We start from the raw sequence: 24,725 nt of genomic DNA, 5'->3' as shown, positions 1-24,725 counted from the left end.
AATTACCTGTCGTGCCCTCAGGAAAAGAAGGAAATCACCGCCTCCCTATGCTCCCTTCTGGGCTTTAATAACCGGAACACCAGACACAGAAAACTATCTCCAGAGGGACAGGATCTCAGCGTTGTCTGTGTTTCTCTAAGCAGAACATCCTGGGCATTTCACCGACAAGGTGACACTAGCATAGAAACCTGGGAGTAGAATCCTCAAACTGCCTCTTCCTTTATGTAGGTGTCATTATTTCAAAGTAATGACAGTCTGGTCACAGCAGTTCGGGGAGGAAAGGGTTAACTCAATTGTGCTCATTCATGTCTCTTCCTATACAGTAAAATAAAACCAGACAGGCAACTGCAGTCAATCAAAATCAATCCCAGGGGGTATTTTTATTAGATTCTTGCCAGAGCTGTAGCATTTCATCACCTAGAGGTTTCTAATCAGTGTTATAAAAACATAAAAAATATTAAAGTCATTGAAATTATTGAGTTTCATGGAAATTGTGGGAACTCTTTCCGACCTACACCATCAGATATATCACCTGATGAGCGTTCATTTTATTCCATTTAACTGCCTGTCTTTTCCCCAATGCAGGAAATATCATTTCTTCCTACATGGCAGAGCCCACTGCAATAAACACTATTGTACAATTGGAAAATACGGCAATCGAGGAAGTCAGTGAACTGTTCACAGCTGTAGTGTTTTGGTTTGGGTTTTGGATTTTCACTAATAGCTTATCAGAATTTGTTTATTTTAACTGAAGTCCTAAAATCTGTGGTGTTGGAAGTTAAAAAAGAAAATACTCCAGCAGTTTCCACCTTCTCCTGAAAGATTTCCTGCCTCACAATGGTAGACTTGGTATTATTAGCTGAGGGTAACACCCTAACAATTTGGCTGTGCTAGCACACAACGATAACACAGCACACAAGCCGTCAGCATCCACAATCTAAAAAATCATGAAGAACCTTACAAACAGAGATGAGGTAAGCCCTAGTTTCCCTACTTCTTCTCTAAGTGCTCAGGAAAATGTGAGTGATCTCTGGATGAGGATGTCTCTGAGAAGAAAAGGCCACCTTAAACAGAAATCAAAACATAGGTCCCTAAGCTGATTTTGAGTAGCATTTTTTGGTACATTTGTAACATCAAGCTCCCAAAATTTACAGGTATTTCAGTCCACAGCTCTCATTAGAAATCTATGGAAAACCAGTGACTTAAATACTCTTGAGGATCTATTTTTAGGCACTTAAGTGACTTCAGAAAATGCAAAAAAAAATACCTGACCAAATCTACATTCTTACTTAAACTGTCCCACCAACTGACCTCCAAGAGCAAGGGCTTCTCAGGTAATGGTAGAATACAGTTACAATCACTGCGCTTTACTGTTTTTTTTATTTTGTCCATTTTGGAGTTCTTGCCAGAAAAATCTCTTTAACTTGTATATACATCCAGGTTCTTGTTAAAAATACAGTTCTTAGCATGTATAAATGCATTTCTCTCCACTATAAAAGAGGCTTCCCGTATGCTAAGCCACCAAATGGAGAGTTAGACAAGAAAAGACAGATTCAAATATAAACTGTAAAGTACAAAAAGATTCCTGAAACATAAAAAAAAAAACCAAAACAGGTTGGTACAGTGCTTCTAGATTACTTACTTATTCCACAAAGCGGTCAGGAACACTGGCAGCGGTGACTGATTCAGAAGGAATCCACCTCAGAGGAACGACTAAACCTTTTTTATAAAGCAAAGGAGTTTGGTTGTTTTGGTGTTTTTTTTTTTTTCATTTTTTGGAAAAAATCTGCAGAGTTTGCTCAGGAGCCTGCAGTTAAACCAGCACTGAGAGAACAGCACCTGAGCCCACTCAAAGGATGCTCAGGGAGCCCAGCCTCATCTGACCTAACATCTCACCACCGTTAGCATCTTCTTACCACCCAGCTACCAGCGGCATCCATCAGCCCTTGCCAGCAGCCTTCGGGCAGCCAGTCCAAGTTTGAAGTGCAGACTGGGGGCAGGAGACTGTGTGGAGGAAAGGACAGCAGAGGGATGGCTGGGGAACAGATGGCAAGAGTTATCAATTAGAAAGAAAAACAAAAAATAGCAGCGCAAGTTACACAGCCATGTGCCAGACATCCCTTCCGTCACCTGGCATTGCTGTTACAGCGCCGTCCCCAAACTTTGCTCTGTGTGACAAGGGCCAGTCTCGCTCTGCTCCCACGAGGAACCTAGCACCTTCACAGAACTGGCTTAAAAAACAAGGAGGAGTTGGAAGGCTTAATTAGAGGCAATTCTTTGTGTGCCGGAGTGAACTGGCCACCTCTGGGCTCTCCAATTCTGCAGAAAACGTTTTATTCAATTCCTGTTACTACAAGTATTTTAATAACCAAGCATGTGAGGTGTATGTGTTTGTGGGTACGTTTCAGAGGAATTTAGAAGTTGGCAAATATGCAGTTGCCACATAGAAATAAGCTTAAAATCTGGGAAATTAAAATCAATCCCTCTTTCTTGCCATACTCGTGTGATTAACAATAAGATTCACTAAGATTACAGCAGTCATGTAAGAATAACATTCAAAGAGCTGCACGCTTCTGCAGAAAGGAGACAGGTTCACCTTAAGGCTTTACTCTCAGTTGCTTACACAACATCAAGAAGCTACAGAGAATCTTCTATTTAGATCACACTTAAAAATTGTTAAGTATTGCTCAAAACTTGCTGTGTGTCAGAACAAGAGTCTGAAATCTCTGTGACAGGTCAGAAGATAACAGATTTCAAAATTATGATCCAGAAGAGTTTGAATATCCTGGGGTTCCCTTTTTTAAAAAAAGATTTACCAGGCTCAATGTGGCAATACCCGCAAATACCTGAAGCTCTGACTGCAGTGATACACAGATCAGAATTTACCTAAGAACCGAAATAAAACCTCCATCCCCGTGGATGAGAGGCTGCTTTGTAGCCTGCAATTGTGTGAGGAATCTGGGTCAGGGGTGCAGATAGAAGCAGAACAATGGAAGGTTAAAAGGTGGGAAAATGAAACCCTCCCATTTCGTGTGAAAGGCTGGAAGTGGGGAGGAAACAATAGCCAATAATGAGGGAGACGTCTTGCAAGTAGCAGCTTGGAGAGAGAGAAAAGCAAATGCAATGAGAGAAAGCGACAATAGCCAAAGGAGAATTTTAAAACATGACTGAAATCTATCAGCAATGTCAAAGAAAGAAGCTATTTGAATAAAATACGTACGGCTCACTTGCATCCTAACAGGTATACTGCTCTAACAAAAAAGCAGCTTATCCAAATAAACCCCTGTATCTTATGTAGTTCTGTTTTGCAGAGTATTCTCCCTCAGCCAGAGGTAGAGAATGGGAAAGGCAGCTCCGACATGAGTGTCTCAAGGTTCCATACTCCCAGAGCATCCACAGCCTCTCATTTCCATTATGCACATTTGGGTTGAAAGTAACATCCAGTCTTACCCCAAATAATACAAATAACTACGATAAATATGTGTATCTATCTTCTATACATTTGTGCACCCAGATAACAAATCGTTTTCTCTGCTGGTTGTGAAGACAAGGAAAAAAGAAAATCTTTTAAGAAGTAAATAATTCTTGTGGACCCTTTTAAAAAAGGCAACGTGTGACTTGCAGCAGATAAAACATGAAACTTCTTGTTTTAATTGATTTAACTACGGACCGGGATGATTTCAAGGTCTGTTTTCATCAGCAAGTAGATCTCATCCAGAATTATTCGTCTTTATACAGCAGCGGACTGTTGGTAACCAGCTACTTAGATGTGTCATTGAAGCAAGAGATTAACAACTTCTACGGTATCTGGACAGATAGATCTGTTCAGCTCAGACTATCAGCTTGAACTGAAAGCATTCAAGTCTGAGCCCCTGAAGCTGCATTCTTTCACCTCCAACAGTAAGATAGAAAATACAAATCAAATATAATTATATCTCACTACAAATTCTTATGATCTTCAAACAAGCTGGTGAAAGGATAGCGCAATTTTCTCCACTAATAATACACTGAGAGATTTAGTCCTGATGCAGCACCCCTCAGAAGCACTGAATTACACAACAAATTAATTTCGGTTTTTTGCATTATGTATACATTGGGTTGGGAAAAATATCATTTAACATCAGGGGGCTGTGCATATGCCAACCCACATAGTTTATGCTGGAAAAAAAAAAAATAAATCAGTGTCATTCAGAGACAAGAGAATTTCATGGCTGGTAGCTCCTGCAAACAAAGATGCCTGATTCTTCTTTTAATGTCTGACACTGATGGCCCTGGGATGCAGTATACAAATTTGTGGGTTGCAGTCTGATGTTGCAGAGGAGAACAAAGATAAATGAAACTACACAAGATGCTTAGAAAAACAAATGTACCAATATTGGCTTGCATGCTGTTTCTGTGTTCTGGTGTTGTACAGAAAACAACCTAATTTTGCCTTTGTGTAACTTTCCTCCTACCAAAAGCTCTCAACGAATTCCTTAAATCATTATGTTGTTCCAGGCTTTATTCAGTGGTTTGATTTCACTGCTTTAATCTAAGTGTGAACCTCTTTAGTAAATAGTGGGACAAAGCATCTGTGCTTCCAAAAGTGTTGGTGGATCATGTCAGTTTTATTTAGAATAACACCATTTTCATAACTGAAAAGTGTAGATTGCTCTCAATGGGTGGAAAAAAAAAAAGAGAAAGATTGGACACTCATAGAAGTTTTATATTTTCTAACTAGCCAAAATGGTCAAGTGAAAGTGGTCAATGGTGTGCCAGAGGCACAGGCATGATGCCAGTACAATTTATATAGACAAATGTTAATTACTGGGAGGGTGAGGGGCATGGGGTAAATTTATTTGTACTATTTTAGGTGTCAGTCAGTTGGATCCAATTCTCCAGGCTTCTTATCTTTCAGCACTATTTCCCCAGCACATCAGATATGAAACGCATCCACTCTGCTGACCACATTTTACAGTACCTGGGCAGAAGCCCAGACGATAACACAGGTGCACAAGGAAGGAGAAGTACACCCACTGGAAATGCCAGCTTTACAGCCCCCTCCGGCTCCAGTGTCTCTCCAACATACGGCTACACCCGAGTTACAGTTACTCCTGACTTACCAAGTCAGCTCAAGTCAGGAATTATAAGAAAGGAGCAAACAAAAAGACACAACATCCTCTTTTAGCTCCAGCTCCTCCCTCTCCAACTCTTAAATCTGGGTGCCCTTCACTACCATTTTTCAATCTCATTTTCCCTTCTCATGGCAACAGTTGCCTTTCACATCTCCATCACCAGTTCTCTAAGGACCATCTTCCTGCCACCCAGAGCCAACAGGACATAAATGGCATGTAAGAGTGTGCCAGGAGAGGTAATTTCTAGAAGATACCATGTCACGGCAAAGTTACATAAAATTAGCAACAAAGACAAATGCGGCAAGAAAACAGTATGAGGTAGCTCGTCTAGAAGAGGAGGATTTATAGGAGGTTGCAGAACATACATGCCTAACAATAGTGGAAAAAAAAAAAATCACCCAACTTTCATATGTCAAAGTTTAATCGCAAGAGGGAAGTGAAGAATCAAGCAGTTAATATATTACTATATCTTTTTAATATCTTATTGCACTTTGAGGGTAATATTTTCATTGAGAAAAGAATACAGTATTCTACTGAGGAGACAGAGCTGGGCTTGAACAGTCAGCAAAGGAACTACACAACTGTGAAAGCTTTACCAGTCAGCTTCCCACAGGTGCACGCTACTTTATGATGTACTTAATGACAAAAACTTGTATCACCACTTTCATTCTTATTTTACTGTAAAGCAGCAAAAGGAGTCCATTTTTTATTCTGGCAGAGGTATTACCAACAAAACCATAAACTAAGTGCCATGAGAACTAAATTGTTGGCTCTGCAGCCTCCCTGAAGCCCATAAATCTGCAAGTAGTGAGAGGGGAACTGAAGGAGAGAGAACTGTTGGGGGTCGTGAGTAGGGATGCAGCCAGTAAGACCTCCACATTCCCTGGACTTGCAGAACCACCTAGAAAGCAAAAAGCATTTACAGGACTGTAGACGTGGCTTCTCAAACGTGGAGTTAGTGAGAACCACCATCATGGCACCCCATGTTATCCTCTGCAGACTTCTTTTTTTTCCCCTCTTTTCTAGTATAAGCCATTTTCAAGAACTCTTCATTTGCTTTTATTCTCATCTTCTCAATTCCAAAGTGGACAGAAGCCCTGTGAGCACCAAGCAAGTTACACTTACACTTTTGAGACGCTGCACATTTGGGTTACCCGAGTAGAGCATCTCTTACTGCATATTTCCAATTGTCTTTTATGCTACAGGTAGTAGATATGCAATGCAAGCATTCAACCCTCAAAATACCTTCTCTTCTAAATAGAGGAGAGCAAGCTCTATCTAAAGCCATGTTATCAAGCAGGATCTTTAAAAGATAAAACCCAATAATTTAAGCTGATAATTGTCTCACTATCCTTAGTTCCATTTAGACATTTGATGTTAAAAAGAAACTAAAACACTGCTGGCTTATTCATTAAAATAACAGCATTTTAAATTATATTCGTAGCCTACATTTCTTCATCTCAAAAAATGAATCATGCTGGTATAAATAAGAAAGGATAAAAAAAGAACATATCCGCTGTAACAGGGGGTTATCTTTGTACAAATATGTAGGTGTTTGCAGCATTTGTAATGTTCTCAGTGGATAATCCCATTCAGAAAGGAAGGCTTGCTCACTGAAGGGTTTTTGAGGTGGATTAATAATTAAAGTAATATTAGCAATACTACGGTTCAAGACTTTATCACTTGCATTTTACAATGTTTGAAAATGTTGAGGGAAGACTTTTCTTTTTCTGCCCAGCGTAGCCTGTTTCTTGACGTTGCCTGCAGATTAAGTCCTGAGATGGTGCGCTGGCAGCTGAGTTTAGATTTTATGTAGCAAGAATATGAAACGGGACTCTCATGTTTATATAGGTTAGTAAGTCACAGCAGGTAAACAAGATCAATCGAAAGAATAAAGAAGGTGCAAGCTTAAAACCCACTATCAAAAAGTAATCTTACATATGTACTATTTCAGAAATATTACCGCTTATTCTTATGTTTCTGGCAGCAGCGGTAGATAGAACAACATGATATTCATTAATTCAGTGGAAAATGCATGGCTGACATCCAAGACATTACTATGAAAACAGAAGTGTTCTCGACATTATTTGGCAGTCACGCCCCCGGACATCATGAGTACTACAATAAAATTTGACTTCCAGGTTCAAGTTTCAAAATAATTCTGTTTTCTTCTGGACAATGAGTGATGCAAACAAAGGTTGTAGAAAATGGCAATGCACATCCCTAAAAATAAAGTGAGATCAGAAGAAGGAAAGTAATTGCATAAATAAACAAATTGCACATGATGTTCTCTACTAAGTCATGGCATTTCAGGTGCAGATTCTTGACGTGTTAGGATAACTGCAGACCGCGTGTTTAGGAGAGAAATCACTTTCACATTGTTCTTACTTGTACATATGTGTAACTACTACTTGTGTCCACCAGCACTTTCATTATAGGAAGGATCATCTGGCATTAACCACCAAGGATCTAGCCTGTCATCACCTACAGGAGCACATCTAAATTAAGTTACGATGATTGTACTCCTATACTCAAGGGCACAATTTCAGGTATGAGAATTTTAAGTAACAAACATCTTTGGAAGAAAAAAGTGCACAAAGAATACAGTATGTATCAAAAGAAAAAAGTACATAAAACAGAACAGATAAAACAGGGTAACATAAAATACACATTTCAGATATTACATTAGGAAGTTTCGGTTTAGAAGCAACTCAAATTACTTGCAATATTTTTTTTGTTTACTAACATCTGTAATAGAGACCTAAAATGAAGGAAAGATCCAGCCCTCTGCTCCACCAGTGGACACCAGACACAGTTTCACTGGGAACTTGTGGTACAGCAGTCCTGCAACCAGTCCCCAACAGCTTTGGCTTCTGAGGAACCACTGCTTCTAGACAGCGCACAGGTGACCACAGTCCCCAGGACACCTCTGTTGCAATGGGGGACAGAAACACAGTCAAAGATTATTCACATGCCCCAATGCCATGTTCCCAGTGGAGGACAGGAAAGCCTAACCCCACTCCCTCAGCTGGCCGATGACTGGTGGAGAGGTGGTGAAACAGAACAAGAAAAAAATGGCAATTTAATAAGTCAGGGAAAACTTTTATAGAATCACTGCAAGAGTAAGTTTTCCAGAAAGTCTTATACAAATTCTTGGTTAGGAATTTGGCAAGAAATTTAGAAACAACTCACCCTAAGTCCCCCTGGCTAGGACCATGCTTTCCTTTATGTTGGGAAGCTGCAAGGAACATCGAAGGAATTATCAGCAGAAAAGGAAGAGTAGAAATAAATGGGACTCACAGGACATATCTGAGGTCAGAAAATAAAGCAAATGGAAGGACTAGAAGATAGGAAGAAAATAAAGTGAAATTCCAGTGATTCCCAGTGAATCTGGGAGATACAATCTGAAAGAGGTTTTCACTGGAGAAAATGAAAATGGATTACTGCTTTAAGATGCTTAGGAATCACAGTACTCAGTGACTCAGGAAAGTGTAAGTCATGCAGTATATAAACAAGACAGCAGCGTACGTTTGGATGCTGCACGTTGCACGAAGGAGTAAGGTGCAATTCCTACACTTCTTCACAAATCTTATTCAGTTTCTGAATACCAGACACCAGTTTAACATGAAGATTTATCAAACTATACAGCAATCAAAAGCAATGCAGTAAATGATTAAGACGCAGGAGTGACCAATTAGTGATTTAAAGTTATGTAGGAAAGACTACAAAAAGTAAGTGCACTGAGCAAGCTCCTATACCAGCCATAGAGTTTTGACACTGGAAGAGATACACCTTATTCTACAAGTTTTAAGTAACAAATGAAGAGAAAGACACAGCTGTTTGATTCCTAGTCCCAGTAAAGGCAGTATATCCTTTGCTACGGACTCTTAACAGGACAGGAATTTCAGCACAGAAATAAAGGAACAGTTGAATGATGCGAGACAGAGGACGATTAGAGAACAATAGAAATGGACCTATGTAGGATAACGAGAAGAGCAGAGCATAAAAATCTCCTCTCCCGCTATCATTCCTTTGAACAATCATAGTTGATGGATTTTTCTAAGCATGTAACTGGCAGGAGCAAACAGGGTGCAGCCCTAGTTCACAACAGTCAGGTAAGCTGGAAGGCAGGTAGCTCTCCACAGCCCGGCATGAGCACAAGTCACATTTCAGTCTGAAAGCTGTGTGGAGCAGTGCAGTTTATCCCTACCTCTACTGTTGCCCTGTATTCTAGTGCAACCTGGACTTCACAAAATGAATTAAGAAAACCAGTTTGCTGCTTTGATCCACCAGAGGAGCAGAATAATCTGTGGAACAAAAGTGAAAAGTTTCACAGCTGTAGACAGGAATCGCTGCGAATCGAACGCTCCAGAGTACCACTCCAACAGAACAACTCATTATTCAAACACTGTCAATATTTCAACAGACAAGGTTCAAAATATTAACTGGGAAACTCATTTTTAACTAGTGCTCTACTGGTCCGTTATTTAAAAGAATGGGCAGGGTTTTCTTTAACTTAGTACTTTTTTCAGCTTACATGACGGAGAAGCTTAGCATTTCAAGTTTGTTAGGTTTTTTTAGAAGAGACTATATGAGAATTTCTGACCATTAACTGACAGGAATGGATACCATGTTCTGAACAATTGTGTTGGTAGTAGTAAATAACATCATAAACAGAATACAGATTATAACAACATAAAAAAATAGATTCTGTCTCCTTAGCATCACTATACTCTGTCTCAATGTGGATTTTATTTTAGAATCTCAATAATTAAGCCTTACCGACCGATTTTAGCCTTCATCTGTGCTCCTCAAAGGGCTGAACTGTCAGGGCTATTGTTGCTAAGCACTATTATGGCTGGGAAAACCTTTGTCTGTAAATGCAATTGATCTTTCTTACCTATTCTGTCACACTCTCTTACAGGAAAAAGGCAAGGGGGGGCTGGGCAAGGGGGGGCTGGGGGGATGAAGCAGCTATCTCCTAACTAAAGTTCTGTGGCTAATGATCATTTTCTTGGCTTTTACAACTACTTTACATCTACCAATATTCTACATTTTCAATACCTACCTAGCACAGGTAGTGCCTAGAACCAGGGACAGAACAAACCCCCCAACACACAACTGTTAATGCCAGGTAAGAAACACATCTTCACTAACAGGGAGCACTGTAAAGACAAGACATGCAAAAACATGAAGAAAAAAAAGAGAAAAAAACCCCAAGGTCTAGAGACTGGATGAGCAGTGACAAATAGACCCCAGAACCACATAATAGCACATAAAGGCAGTGTAAGAATGGGCAGTTCAGGAACTTGGCCGGCAGAAAGCAGCATCGCAGCTCCAGAAATGCCTGCAATGAATGAATGGGCATGAGAAGACTGTGAAAGATGGCTGAAGTTGTTAAACAGGAATCTTAAGGATTACTACGCGACAAAATTCAGAGAATAGTTTCAAACAGCATGAAAAAAAATCTGTAAAAGGAGATAGGAAATTGAAAAAAGGAGAAATTTAATACTGATAGCAATAATCACAGATGGATATTTCTGAGTGAACAGAGGTACAAGCACACACCAGGACAAAAATCTTTATCACTTTGAATGGCAAATGGCCTCGCTCAATAGTCTGTTGGCTTTAGTAACTTCTCAAAATACGGCACATTCGGAAAAAGTTTTTAAATAACACAAGTAGGACTTACCTAGCTTGATACTAGGTGCTAGAAACACTCAGGGAATTTGGGAGGATACAAGAATGCTAACCATATTACAAGATCATATTTTTAGCTACTCATGCCAAAAGCAGGATGATCTCAAGCAGCAATTTTTGAATGCATTTATGAAAGCCACACACAGCTAGTGGGAATCTCAAGCATGATCACAGCAGAAATATCTTTGGAGAACAAAGACCTCTAAGGTCCTCAAACTTGTTAGAGGAACAAAGTTATGAAAGGAATGAAAACAAGTATTATAAAACAACTTCAATTTTTGTTTCATTCAAGAACAGATCAATTTTTCTCAAGCATTAGGAAGGAGCTTACTCATTACTAATCTACAGGCATTAAAAATTAGTGTTCATAATGAGCTAGGCAGGACATTCAAATAATTTTTTATAAGGAGTACAAGTGTTAAGTAATTCATGTGAGTAACATAAGCACTTGAGTGCAGCAATTGAATTCTGAAAGATACACTGCAATGGGACACAGGCACACAACCAGTTCAAAAAATATCCTCAGATGGGCCTTTCTACACCAGGAGGCATCAACTACCTGTAGAGATCTCAAGTTTTTATGCCCCCAGTCATACAGTGTTTAACTGCAGGTAAAGTAACTAGTTTCACCAGTCTCCACACAGGTTCACTTGGAGTGGTACTGTAGCCCTTCCACATGGGGGAGATCAGGGGCTGATCAAAACTGCTGTCTGGCAGGAAAAAAGAAAGAGAAAAGGCAGAGCCACAGCTCCTGCACAGGCAGGATGGGGGTAAGATAGGCAGTTAGAAAGTTTGCAATGGATCATAATGCGTTACACAGCCAAAGAACCCCCAGACACCCCAACTGCATTTGAGTCAGTAATTCTGGCTGGTTGGTTGAAGGACGAGGCAGAGGGCACTGTTAATACTGGTACAGCAGCATTTCAAACACCAGCATTTAAATGTTTTCCTCATTTAAAAATACCATTTAGAGGGTTACTATTAAATTTAGAGAATAACTTTCACTTAGTGCTTACACTTTCAACTATATTGCTACCAAAAAAAAAAAAAAATCACTATTTGTACTAGTCAATACCTTAAGAAATCATCATTCAGCATTCAAAAGGACTGCACTTTTCTTCACAGGTATTTAAAAGCTAGCTTGACTAAGCAAATACGTTTCATTTGCACAGTAGTATAGGAGGACTGCAAAGAAAAAACAATTAAATTGGACCCTATGGAAAAGCATCTGCTTCTTTATTTTTCTTGAAAGCATCTAGAACTACTAAGAAAAATCTTTTAACGATACAACCTAGAAAAATCCACATTTTCACCCACTGAGGTTTGAATATTCTAATTCTGTCCAGTAGCACGTATCTCTGAAAAGCCATCATTAGTTAATTTTCTGTCCCATAGCAACCACTTTGTTTTCTCAGGGAAATAAAATATTTTTACATCCTTAGGCAATACCTTGCTCTGCGTGGTTTCCTAAACGAACCTGTTTGTAATCTAAAGCTAAAATCACATTTTATACTGGGCTTCGCAGAGATTTATAGCTATATATGTGGAAAATAAATTTCTAGCCATGGGCTTTTCTAACAGTATACATCCGTGCATGTGCACAGCGAGAGCAAGCATTTCACATTTTACGTGAAAAGTCTGGATTTGTTAGTAAAATATTGCTTATTTAAAAGTAACAGATTCAAGTCATTACATGTATTTACATTACTAAATTACCTAAAAGAGAGCAATGGAAAGAAGAGAGGGGTAATGTTTTAACGATCTGAACGTACAGTGATAATTTAGGTTTGAATTTGCAAAGTGATAAGAAAGCCAAGGCAACACCAGAGACTACAAGCCACTTGAGAGGATCTTCCTCTGCCATAGCTGACAATTCCATGGGAGTCCAAAAGCTTCAGGTACTGGCCAGAGCCACCAGCTCAAAACCGAGGGTTCTCTGTTCTTTACCAAAGGTCTCTGTGGAACTGGCTTTTTCTTAAAAGGGTTTTTTAATTATTAAAGCACGCTAAAGTGACTATATCTATTTTAAATAATTTACTGATGCTATTTGACTGTGCAAGTCACTGCTGAAATTCCCTACAGGCATTACATAGAGGCAAACGTGAAAAGAGGAGTACACAGTGCAGTAGTATGCCACCAAAATAATGGCAAAAAAAGCTGTAGAGGCAGAGCTTATACTACGCTGGGACTTACTGTAATCATGTGAGACCTTGGGTGCTGACCTGAATGTTGTCTCCATTCAAGTATAAAAGGAGTATCATGAAAAAAGAATTCAAAATTTTTTTTTTTTTTTTTCATATGGCAGTCCCATCATGTCTTTTCATGATATCAAAATGTTACTGATTTAAATTTCGAACCATGAGGGTCACGGGAATGTGCAAAACTCTCCCAGGGGAAACTGGAAATGCTTGAGATATGGCAGGCTAGATGGGACACAAACACCCCCACAAAATGCTGCAGGAAGATAGTAAGCTAGAAAAATAAGATTCAGCTAGCTGTGTACTACACCAGATCTTTAGCAAATCCAGTTTCTCCAGCTGAATTTTGAAAAATAAAACATCGAGGAGGTTACAAAGGGTGAGGCTTTGAATTTCCATAGCCGTTCATTAGGATTGCTGATTTCAGCAGAGATAAAATGTTTCCATCTCTATTTATCCTAGCTTTTGAAACCAAATACAGCGAGACGACTAGTAGGAGTCCGTTTGTTCTCACTGTACAATTTCAATTTTTTGTCATTAAGCTTTAATGTAAGGAAAAGGCACGATCTGAACAGAGTTTACTTCAATGATGATGCAATGTGATGGGTGCACTGCATAATGTCATATGATATCCAAGGATGTGTCCTGGTGTAACCTCCCTTATACACAGTGAGAAGCCTCTGAAAATACAGAAGGCAGCTAACAGCTTTGGAGCTGTCACTGGAACGTTGTCACTTGCTTTCAATAACTCAACAGGGTTTGTGACTATCCACACTAGTGGTCCAAGTTGCTCAAATGCTTAGTTATGAAACTACGCCTTCATTAGCTTCCAAACAGCTCATCTTTCTTCTTTAATTTATTAAGATTTTTGCCATATAAGAACTGAGGAGAACTGTACAAAATCAACTTCAGGCAAGTTTTGTGCTCCTTCGTTCGGGGGCTGACTCAAAGCTACACGAATTAAACCAGAGCTCCCAACAGGGCTTCTCATTCCATCACTCAGGGACACCTGGGTGACGGGGACAGCTCAGTCACGCTTTTACTCTCGCTGCACCTCCTGAAACAGGGAGGACTGACATAAGAGCTGGCTGGGCTCAGGGAACTGCGAAACCATCAGTGAAGTCGAGCCTGGATCAGCTCAAAGCTGCTAAAGAGATATAAATTAGCAGAAGCAGGACTAGTAGTTTTTGCTTATTGGTTTTGTAACCCTTTGGGGGATTATGGTTTTCAATACTTTGTATAAATCCCCAAAATACTTTGTATAATTTCCTCTTCAGTTGCACGTTCATAGTTTTAAGAATTAGATCAGCTCTCAGTGCCTTTTTCATAGATATAAGGTGATGTCCCATACTGTGTGTTTATGAATATTTCATCCGGTAAAGATGGAGCAGAATTAGGAACCCATGAGATTTCAATTCTTTGTTAAGCAATTGTCACGGCAGATTCTGACAAGAACAGAAAATGTCACAAAACTAAGCAGTCCTCAAGATAATTTCCAACTTCTAATAAAAACAGAACATGGTACATCTATACATTTCATTACAAAGGCTGTAACCATGGTAGAAAATGCAGAAGGATTTGATTCTGACAACCTGTAATCCTAGTTATACTAGTTTGAATAACATTTTTTTTAAAAATCCCCAAAGCCACTACATTATAACTTTAATCCAAGAGAAACCTAAGTGAAACTGCATTGAAAACTTCATATATTTTAGCCAGGGCTCAGGGGGAAGGCTTAAAACACTCTTATTACAGCACAGCAGACCTCCACTTTGGCTAAACCAACATAAAATGCACCTGAAAAGATACCTGACTGGGGAAGAGAGTAGTAAAGGGAACTACAAGCAAACGATGGCAGGAGATTGGATTCACCGTCAAGTCTCCAGGCACAGATAACAACTTCCTACGCTGGACACAGAGCGGAGTAGCCACTACACAATATTTCAGAGGTTTCACCAAACTGAAACATTTTCATAAAAATGTTGACTTCACTGCTATTGAGCTCTTCTCCAAAATCAAAAATGTGTTACTGGAAATTTCTAAACAGCTCTCAGTGGGTCAACACTGCACAGGCAAACTTAAAAGCTGCCAACCCTATGGATATTGCAGTTACCAGGCGATGCCGGTCTTCATAAGTGCCAGTCCAACAGGATCTACGTCCTGATAATTCCTTATAGTAATGGGTAACTACACACTAAGTAATTCTTTTTTCCTTTGAGACACAACAGTGACAACTGATAGTAATGAAATTTATTCTAACTGAATGTCTCTCACCAGGAGTTTAACTGACTTCAAACTTTTTCCACAATGGACAGGCAAACTCTACTCTAATCAAAGGCTAACCTGTAGGATTGATTCCTCCAAAATGTACTGTGCAGGCATTGAAGAAAACAAGCAATCTGAATTATGTCTTACAATCATGACGGAAAAAGTATTGGTTAATTCATCTCTACTGATTTTTTAAAAAAATTGTGTTTTAGTGAACCTTGAACACAGCTTTTATTGCTCCAACATGTATTTAAGTTCTGAAAATACTTTCTTTGATTCAGCATCAAACTATTAGTCACACTCATTTCTGAAACGCAGACCGGCAAAGAGATAAAATACCGTTAAAGTGACAGAAGAGAACAAGCAAATAGACCCAAAATAACAGTAAAGAAAGTTTAACATTTCCTTTATAGTTCTGATAATACTAAGGACACCGAAAAATCTAAGATTTGTTGTTCTTTTGTTGAAGTATTTGAGGCATTTTATTTCAAGTTTTGAAAACTTAATTACTCCAAAATGGCTTCTGACAGTCACTGCACCATAAAACACGGACACGTATAGACGCAGGGGTACGTACCCATGTCCACAGACAAGTGGGCTTGCTGTCGGCATACAACAAGGACTCTGTGTAAGCTTTCCTTGTCTAAACCGTTCTTGATAAACATTTCACGTTAATAAATATGGTAAATTGGAGCTCGTATATTCTACAACCATTCTCCTACTTTGCAGAGCCCCTGGAATTTTGCATGGCTGGTGCAGACACCTTGCAAGTCTCAGGGCAGCATCACGGCCATTGTCTCAAATTCCAAAGTTAGCATGTTCAAAAGGACCTCTATGCCCAAATTCTGTTGGCTTTGAATAAAAACTAAGCAGCTATTTATTTTTTTTTAATACTTAAAAACATTCCAGCCTCCATTGTTTGATGAAATTTGGAGTACTCCTGTAGCAACTCAATTGTAAACCACGTTAAAATATCAATATACTAACACAAAGTAACATACAAGTATACATTAACGAACAACCATTCTCTTGAAAAAGCCTGTAAATAAAACCCCATCTGTAGTCACAGAAACACTCATACATAATTAGCATCCTCCTTATTACACACGAAAAATATTGAAATCAAATGTGTGTTAAGATTTTCACAAAAAACCCCAGTGCATCAATATTAAATGGATGACACTTTGTAGTGTATGGAAGACAGGAACGCTGAGAACTATTCATGGGAAACTACCCCATTTGTGGCAATATACATCTTAATCTGTAGTTACATAGTTTAAAAAGAAAAATATGAATGCATATTAGTCTCTCGTCCAATCTACTGTTCTGACAGCTTGCATTTTTAAATCGCTAATTTGATCCATACCATAAAACATTTCTGTTTTAAGCTGAAGTTTTCTAACATTCCATTACTGCTGCACATTTACTGGCCTTCCCAGGAAAAAGGCAGGTAGCACCATATAGAGTAGGCTACTTGTATACAGAATCCTTGCTGAAATGCCAGCCCCAAGAAAACTGTGAGATGAGGTGCAGAACTGCGTTATTTCTCCTTGACAATATAAATGTCCAGTACTCCTTACAGTAACACCACTCTTAAATTTGTCATTCTAAACATTCTGCCACATTTACAACCGTTAATTTCATTTGGTCTTCATATAGAAGATTGCCCACAATTAAGTAAAGCCTTTTTTACATCAGTTCCAGAATGAGGCTTTGTCAATCAAGCACAACATTTCTGTGGTAGACACATAAGTGATGTAAAAATTACTGTCAAAAGCACCTCCACACAAAGGCTGTGCTTTGTCTGCCTCGCTGTTAATCACTGACTCTGTTCATTACCGTACTCTCTCTCCTGTGAACAAAGGCAGAAGAGATTAAGCTCCGCAGGGCTGCTTGGTGATGTTTGCATTGCTCCATTAAACCATTGAGTTGCCGTTAGAGTACATCAGACTCCAGAAAGATTCAGCCCAGCTCTAGCCCTTGTGGTAGGTGTCCCCTACGGTGCGCCCTCCTCCCCGGCTGGGATGCCCAGCCTAGGATGCACCTGAGCAGCTGCAGTTCCCTCCCAGACTGCGCAGCCAAGCTTCCCAGCGGTGGGAAACCCAGCAGAGGGGCACAAGGGAGGAAGGGGCTGCTGCCTGTCTGTGTCTCCCTGGGACACGGAGCTGAGAAGTGCCAAGACAGTTCATCTGAATACGGTTCAAGTGAGGTCCCTTTCCATGGCACGTTAAGAAAACACAGCCCCCAGCAGGCTGTTTGACATACTGAGTGGGACAATACAGCATTTAATCACTGCTCTAGATAAACGATTTCATATATATGGACACAGTTTAAAACATAATAAAAAGAGATTCTTCTATTAGTCACAATGAAGAGCATCTTACACTAAAACCACTTGCTCTGTTGGATCCATCTTTTCAAGGTTCTAAGACCCAAATGCGGAGTTCAGAGACATCTGGAAACCAGAATCTTTAACAGAGACCCTCGTTATCTACTGCCAACTTGAGCACAAGACAACAGAATTTGTGTTTGTGAAGCTTTTCCTTGTGGGAAAGCTATGCTCTTAAAATACCTCTGTGTTCTGGTAATTTTCCTTCACTGGGAAAAAGAGCACCAAAATCAGACCTTTCGACTATTGCCCCCAAATAGAAAAATTACAGTTGATTAACCCTTACCTGCCAGCAACAGATTCCAGGGACTTCTACTTGGATATGGGAAGCAGGAACCTTTAAGAAGGGCAAGGAATGAAGGCAACATCAAAAAAGTTAGGTGTCAGAATTCGATTTTAAGGGGAAAACTTGAAAGCAGAAGTTTATGTAAGCGAAGCTCTTCCGATGGCATGATTTGAAAATGGAAAAGTGGACAAAATAAACGTTTAGAGAAGATGAGAAAGCAAACTGAGTTTTCTTTTAGTTTCTCCTATTCTGCAGCCCCCGCCACTCTGCGTGTGAAATGAGGAAATGGAAGGCAATGAAGAACGTTAAACGTCATTAAGGATGGTAGAGGAAGGTGACACAGGGTTTGGAAGACTGGAATATCTTAGTGAGACACCTGGAACAATGAGAACAACTGCTTTAACAGCAGCGTTTTGAATGACACACGTGAAAGTCAGGGGCCACTTTCCGTAGTGGAGGACAAGACACCAACACCCTCCCACCCCCTGCCTCGGTAGCACTGAAATAGCAGAATCACCATCACAAAAAGATCATTTATCTTTCTGGAAAACGGCTTTCAGAGCACGTTTTGTAATTATTTCAAACTTAAATCACATCATCTCAAAATATTTTTTTCTCTTTTCCCTCTATTATTCTTTGGTTATATTTTGAGAATTCATATTACACAACTTGATAGGAGTACAAATAAACCCTTCTAAGAATGTGCCTTCCCGCCAAATATTTTCACTGCAACTTTCTGCGTCTCTACATCAACTACTACAAAAAGTGCACAAAACACTCATAGGACTGTTTTTGAATATTTATGGAACTCTTATCATAGCTATTAAATTCTATCTGCTTTTTAAACACTTGCACAACTGTATGCCTTGTTCACTATACAACCTCTACAATTTCACAAACTTTCGATCTTTTATCTTACAAAACGTCAGACTAAGTTTAGTTTAAAAGCATTGTTTAACAACAGTTCACTTCTGGATGTCTGTAAATTCAAGGGATATCGTTACCTTTGGGGAGTTCAGATGAATTGTACGTTATGGGACCGTTTTGTTCAGTAGCATGATCCTGTATTTTAGGAAGTTCTTTCTAACCACACTCCCACACAACTGTCATATCAAACACCATTTTCCACAGTCTTTGATATGTCAGATACATCCCTGGAAGTTTCCACATTACACATTTGACCACTCCAATTAAGTATTTTGTTTAGAATGCCCCATGACATACGTTTCAGAGTCTTGATGTTTTAGGGACCAAATTATGATCTTGAATAGCTAATTATAAGCCTAACCACAGGCAATAAAGAGCAATGGTTGTGCTTTAATTTTCTAGCATTCTGGAATATAAAAGTGTATCTTCTAATAAGCTGAAAAAGGAGAAAAGATCTGCCTACACCAGGAACTGAAGCAAGTGTATATTAAGATACTCAAATGCCCCTTAGTAAATTAATAAGTGAAAAATTTGAAGAGGTTTTCATACTAATGAATCATGGGTGGGTTAAGTGTTGCTTCAATTATTACAGCATTCAATGGGTTTAGATCTACTTATATGAAACACTCCACGTGTTATACACACAAATTGCATGTATCTGTGCCTCAAGGTTGCTTGTGCAGGAAAGGATGCTCCAGTTATCCCTTTGGGACATGCTAAAGAGTAAGGAGGAGGTTCAAGAAGAAATCAGTGTTCCCAGTCAGTAAAACAAATAAACCTTAGTGGCAGAAAAAAAACACAAACAAAAACAAACCAACAAAAAACCCCCCACAAACCCATTCCTGATAGTTTTCAGCAAGCCTAAGTAGCATGTACAACAAGGTAACACCGAAATCTTGAAGGAGTCCCAAGGAAAATAAGCTTGTAATGGAAAATTGGCAACCGACTTTCTCATGGTAATAACAGGTATTCAAACGGAAAAGAAGAGAAAATTGCCAATATTTTGGCATTTGTAGGAGTTATCCAAAAAAAGCATATCTAGGTTCTCTACAGCGCTAACCTGAGAAAAAAAACGCACATTAATGCTGCAAAGGAGCTGACACTTTTCATCTGCAGCCCACTCAGCCAAGGAACATCCACTTATATACCCTCATGCATTATTCACCAGGAAAATGGAAATAATCTACCAGTGGTTAAGCAGCTCAGAATCAAATGCAAATCAAGGGGAAGCAGTTAAGAACGAGGATCATTCACAACTCCTGACACTCTTCCACACCACAAGCCTGGAGACTCCTGCTGGAGCCACACAAATCACTACGACCCAAATCCCAGAGGCTGCAGGCGTTTGGTGCAACTTCGCCTGCAAATTGGCCTGTTTCTGTAGTGGTGGCAGAGGCACTGACCTGTGCCCGTGCTTTGGAAAGGAACTTGCTTTATTTGTACTCAAGTAGATTCTCACTCCCTGTCAATAAAGGTGGGTTCCTTGGCACACAGCTGAGAAAGGCTTTTAGTAACAAAAAGAAGTCAGCCTGTGTTTACTGCAGCACTGACTACAATTATATTCATTCTTTACCTGACTATGAAACTTTGGGTGTACAATAGTCAAACATAAGAAGAAATTTAAAGTTATGTAAAAAATTTTTCCAATGAGGGAAGAAGTTACTGTGGTCACCATCTTGGTTTTCAATAGTAAGATTCACTGGGATTTACCTTAGACCATGATTTATAACAATTATTTCATTATCTTTAGGAGTATACAACAGTAAACACTAAGATCAGAAACAGCAACTTAATTTTTAAATCAGTGAGAAACTAAAAGCCCAGCTAGCTGTTAAGAAGTTATACACCATTACTTACAAGCTAATGTGAACAGTAGAGGCATGCATAAATTTTGCAAGTTTATACAAATTACCCTGAATAACTTTTCCATAAAATCTACATAAACCTTATGTTATGAAGTATTTCCATGCATCTGAATTTATCATCATCAATGCATACTTAGGCGCTTGTAAACTCCATGCATTAATGTTCTTTATCAGAATTTAATGGCTTTAACTCTTCTGGTTTTAGGGACAATCATCATACTGTTTGTATTTAGGCAGCACAGCTTTTCCCCACATAAAGTATACAGCAAAAGAGTTTTCAATTCAATGGAAATCGATGTTTATTTTTCAGACAAGACATTGGCAAGAAAGAAGCGCTAGATTTAATCAACCAGTTATTTCAAGAATTGGTTGAACCTAAAAATTCTGTGGGCAGCCCTAGACCTGATCTCACAAAATTACAGAATGGCAAATTACAACAGAAAACATTCTTGTCATAACCATAAAATTAGGAAGTGTAAAGTAATGAAGAAAAAAAATCAAATATGCCTCGCCCTAGGTGGCAAAAAAAATAAATCCATTAAGGTCATATATTTTTGCAGTCCTTTCAGGTATCTATTTGACAGTCAGAAAGCCTAAGAAAAAAAAATCCTAGATGTCAGATATTCCAGGTACAATGAGGAAAACATGCTGTTGATGAAGAAAAATCAGACCTATGACAACCTCCACCTAGAATTCAAGATGAAATATTGCTTCATTAAGAATTTGGCTAGCGCCCTAGGATATTCACACGCTCTTTAAATGGTTGGAAACACTACTGACACAAACCACTGTACTAGCAACTCATTTTCCTCTAGTTCAATTGTACTTCTCTTCACAGATTTTCAGTTAAATTTGCTCTTTTTAGATCTGCTGATGTAACATCTGGAGCATGACAACTACGCTGTATTGTAGTGAATGTGTAGTGACAACACACCACCTAGCCAAGGGAAACAGGGCCCCGGGTCAGAAAGAATAGGGTGAGGCTCTCACTTTATGGAAGTTACCACGACATTTCTAATGTTCATATAATCCAGACCAAACCTCAACTTTCATGGTGCCTTCTTGAAGCTTTCCACAGAGCGCGCCATACTTTTCCCTAGCAAGACCAAGCACAAACATCCTCAAAGGCAGCTAACCTCCAGTTCTCAGGACGGTACATACTTCAAACAGGATTCGTTCACTACAAAGCTATATTAAGTTTTACACAGACTGTTTGGAGACATTTCTTTGACAAAAATAAACCTTACATTTAAGATCAACAGGAAGTTATTTTATATCACTAGCACATTGTACACACATATTCAAGATCCTTAATTAAACTGATTATTCATTTAGGTTGAATATTTGAGATCTCCTATGCTTCTATTGCTGATCCAAGATACAAAGCAGTAGCCTTCCAGAAAAAGGAGACGAACTATGTACCCAAATATTTTGCCAAATACTTCAGAACTGGCATCTCTCTTCACATATAAACTATACTGACCTTATCCCAAATCTGTAGGTGTTGAAAGAGAAAATCCTGAGTATCATTAAACATAGAGATCTGATTTTGATTTCAAGCTTCTTTGGGTCAACGCTAGTTGCACTGATTTTTCTACAGGTCTGCAGGTAAGAAAAAAAAAGGTAGGCCCTAACGGCTTTATTTTATACATTTGTAAATCTTGACTGCATGTGCTCAGTTTTATGCAATTACAAGGTGTTCAGCTTTGCAGAAAATATTCTTTATCTAATGATAAAATAAGTTTAACTATAGATCTGGCGGTTTTTATCATTTTAAATACCCCTATTCACATCCTGCCACATCAGAAGCAAGCTAGCTATAAAGTGTTATTTAACACAGAAACATGAAAGCTATTTGAAAATGACACCCTGTAGCTTTTATGAGATTAATATAAACATAATGGCTCTATCATATACTCTGGCCATTTTTGTTTCATATATGAATTGTCATGACTGAAGCCCATTTCTTGTAGTTCTACAGCTACAAATCCGTATAAGTAAGGTAATGCATAGACTGCTATTTATTTGATAACCCTCACTAATGAGTCTCCCTTCGTACTAGCCTGACATCCTATGAAGTAAGTTCTCGACTTGAACATTTCATCTCTTTAAATAGCTCTGCCCACTGTAACGACTTAGTAAAATCCTGATCTTGGGTGACAAGGACTCACAGATGAGTGAAGAAACCTACCTTACTTTACCACTGATGTTCACTCATAGTCAAATGACTAGATACAACGCCAGTGCCACCCAATATCACCACGCCCTGCTTACCCAACCCCTTACAGGCACCTCTCATGTAGCAGAGATGACTTTGGTATTCCAAAAGGCAGATTTTAGGAGTATTTACCAAAGGGAGAAAAAAAAAAAAAAACCACAACCAACCAAAAAACAAACCCACACATGAAACCAGAAAACACCTGCCAAAATTCTGAGACTTCTTTAACATGATATGATACTTGGCTGACTTTTCCTTATTGCCTGGAAGCAATTCAACCAGAACAGAGAATTTAATCACCCACAACATGTATTTTAATGACTCATTGTTTTCTTATTTCTTTCTAGTTTCCACAAAGCTTAATGGACTTGAGCATGATTATTAAAACTCTGCAAACAAAAAAAAACCCTTTACTTTTCTCAAAAAAAAAAAATATACGGCAAAACCAATTTAGCTGTAACCAGTAAATGACATTCTAAAATTAAAGCCTGTAGTGTCAGGGATGGTAACAAAGCGTCTAAGCCATATGCTGGTGTAATCTATAAAAGCTAGATACAAAGCTTATGTCATTGTAACTCACCCTTTCAGAAACCAGCATAACTGCTATTGTACATGAATCCAGTATTAATCAAATAACCTTAGATTTTAATTTGCATATAGCACTGAATTAGTACAAACATTTGAATATCAGAAGTACATTACAGTTGTACCTTCGTATGTCAAGAACATGCCGTTACTAAATCCTAAATATAACTAAATGGGGAGTCTTTGGTTTTAAACAACTCTCACTCCCAACTCACTCCATTTTTTCCACTTAGATGTAAGATGCAAATCAGAAGAGAAGCAGGTTTTTTTGATCTGCATAGATACTTTTCAGGTTGCATAGGACACAGCCCACCAACTGCCAGAAAAAGACTTAATAGATTTTTGTCTTATTTCTTCTCCAAGAGGAAACCCAAACACACCCTAAGATAAGGCACTAGCCTAAATCCATAATAGTTTATGTGGATTTTACCCAGATTTACACTTCTTTAATGCAGAACACAATTTGTCACTTGCATAACAGAGTTTAAACACCAGAAAAACTTCCTCCCATCCACTGAACTATTTCCCTCACCAGCTGGCACAGAATAAACCACAACTGGTAATTTAAACATAGCCATGGGTGGAAAACAGAAACACTAACTGTTTTGCAGAGAGGAAAGTACGCAGGGCACAGTAACGCCCGGGTACCCGCAGCAGGCGCGGCACTCGTCACCAGCCCGCAGGATGCCGTGCCACAGCGTGCACAACAAAGCGCCACCACCACAGCGACCAGAGCATCGCCCCGTGCAGGGACCCTGTTCCCCGAACCACTGGCAACACCTCGGACCTACCAACAAGTGCTCCATTCTTTTAACTTCCAATTATTTGCAGCAAAGAGGCAGATCTTTCAAAAAGGGGAACCCTAAACTATCTTTTGGATAATTGGGGATTTTTTAGAAATAAGAAAAATCAAAGTAACAACACACAAATCCCAAATTCTGTTTGGGAATATCCTATAATTAAGTCGACCATATGATCAAAAAGTTCACATTAAGTATTACTCCCTTCAAACCTCGGGAGACAAAAATTTATGCTTAATTGCTTAAATTTCTGCCAGTACCTAACTTTTGAAACGTAGTTTCTAACATGATAACCTGTTCTCCACAGAAGGATGAGAAGCACTGTTAACCCACAGGGATTTTGACTCAACTAGGTCTCCTCTTAAAAAAAAAAAA

At 39.0% G+C, this 24,725-nt stretch overlaps 1 protein-coding gene across 6 annotated transcripts in view; it reads right to left on the bottom strand.

The window, feature by feature from the left end:
• SHANK2 (SH3 and multiple ankyrin repeat domains 2) overlaps positions 1–24,725 on the bottom strand; it is a 310,473-nt gene that overhangs the window by 230,492 nt on the left and 55,256 nt on the right. For 2 of the 6 annotated variants that reach the window (XM_086472429.1, XM_086472430.1), the window contains exon 10: positions 17,956–18,006. The exons of the other annotated variants lie outside the window; for them this stretch is intronic. In XM_086472429.1, coding sequence (XP_086328555.1) covers positions 17,956–18,006 — 51 coding nt within the window. The remainder of the gene's footprint in view (positions 1–17,955; positions 18,007–24,725) is intronic. 6 annotated transcript variants of the gene reach the window in all.

The sequence above is a fragment of the Leptosomus discolor genome, chromosome 12, assembly GCF_034619465.1.
Source record: "Leptosomus discolor isolate bLepDis1 chromosome 12, bLepDis1.hap2, whole genome shotgun sequence".
NCBI classification, from domain to species: Eukaryota; Metazoa; Chordata; class Aves; order Leptosomiformes; family Leptosomidae; genus Leptosomus; species Leptosomus discolor.
Note: the sequence above shows the minus strand (reverse complement) of the source record. Positions and strands in the feature narration are given on the sequence as shown.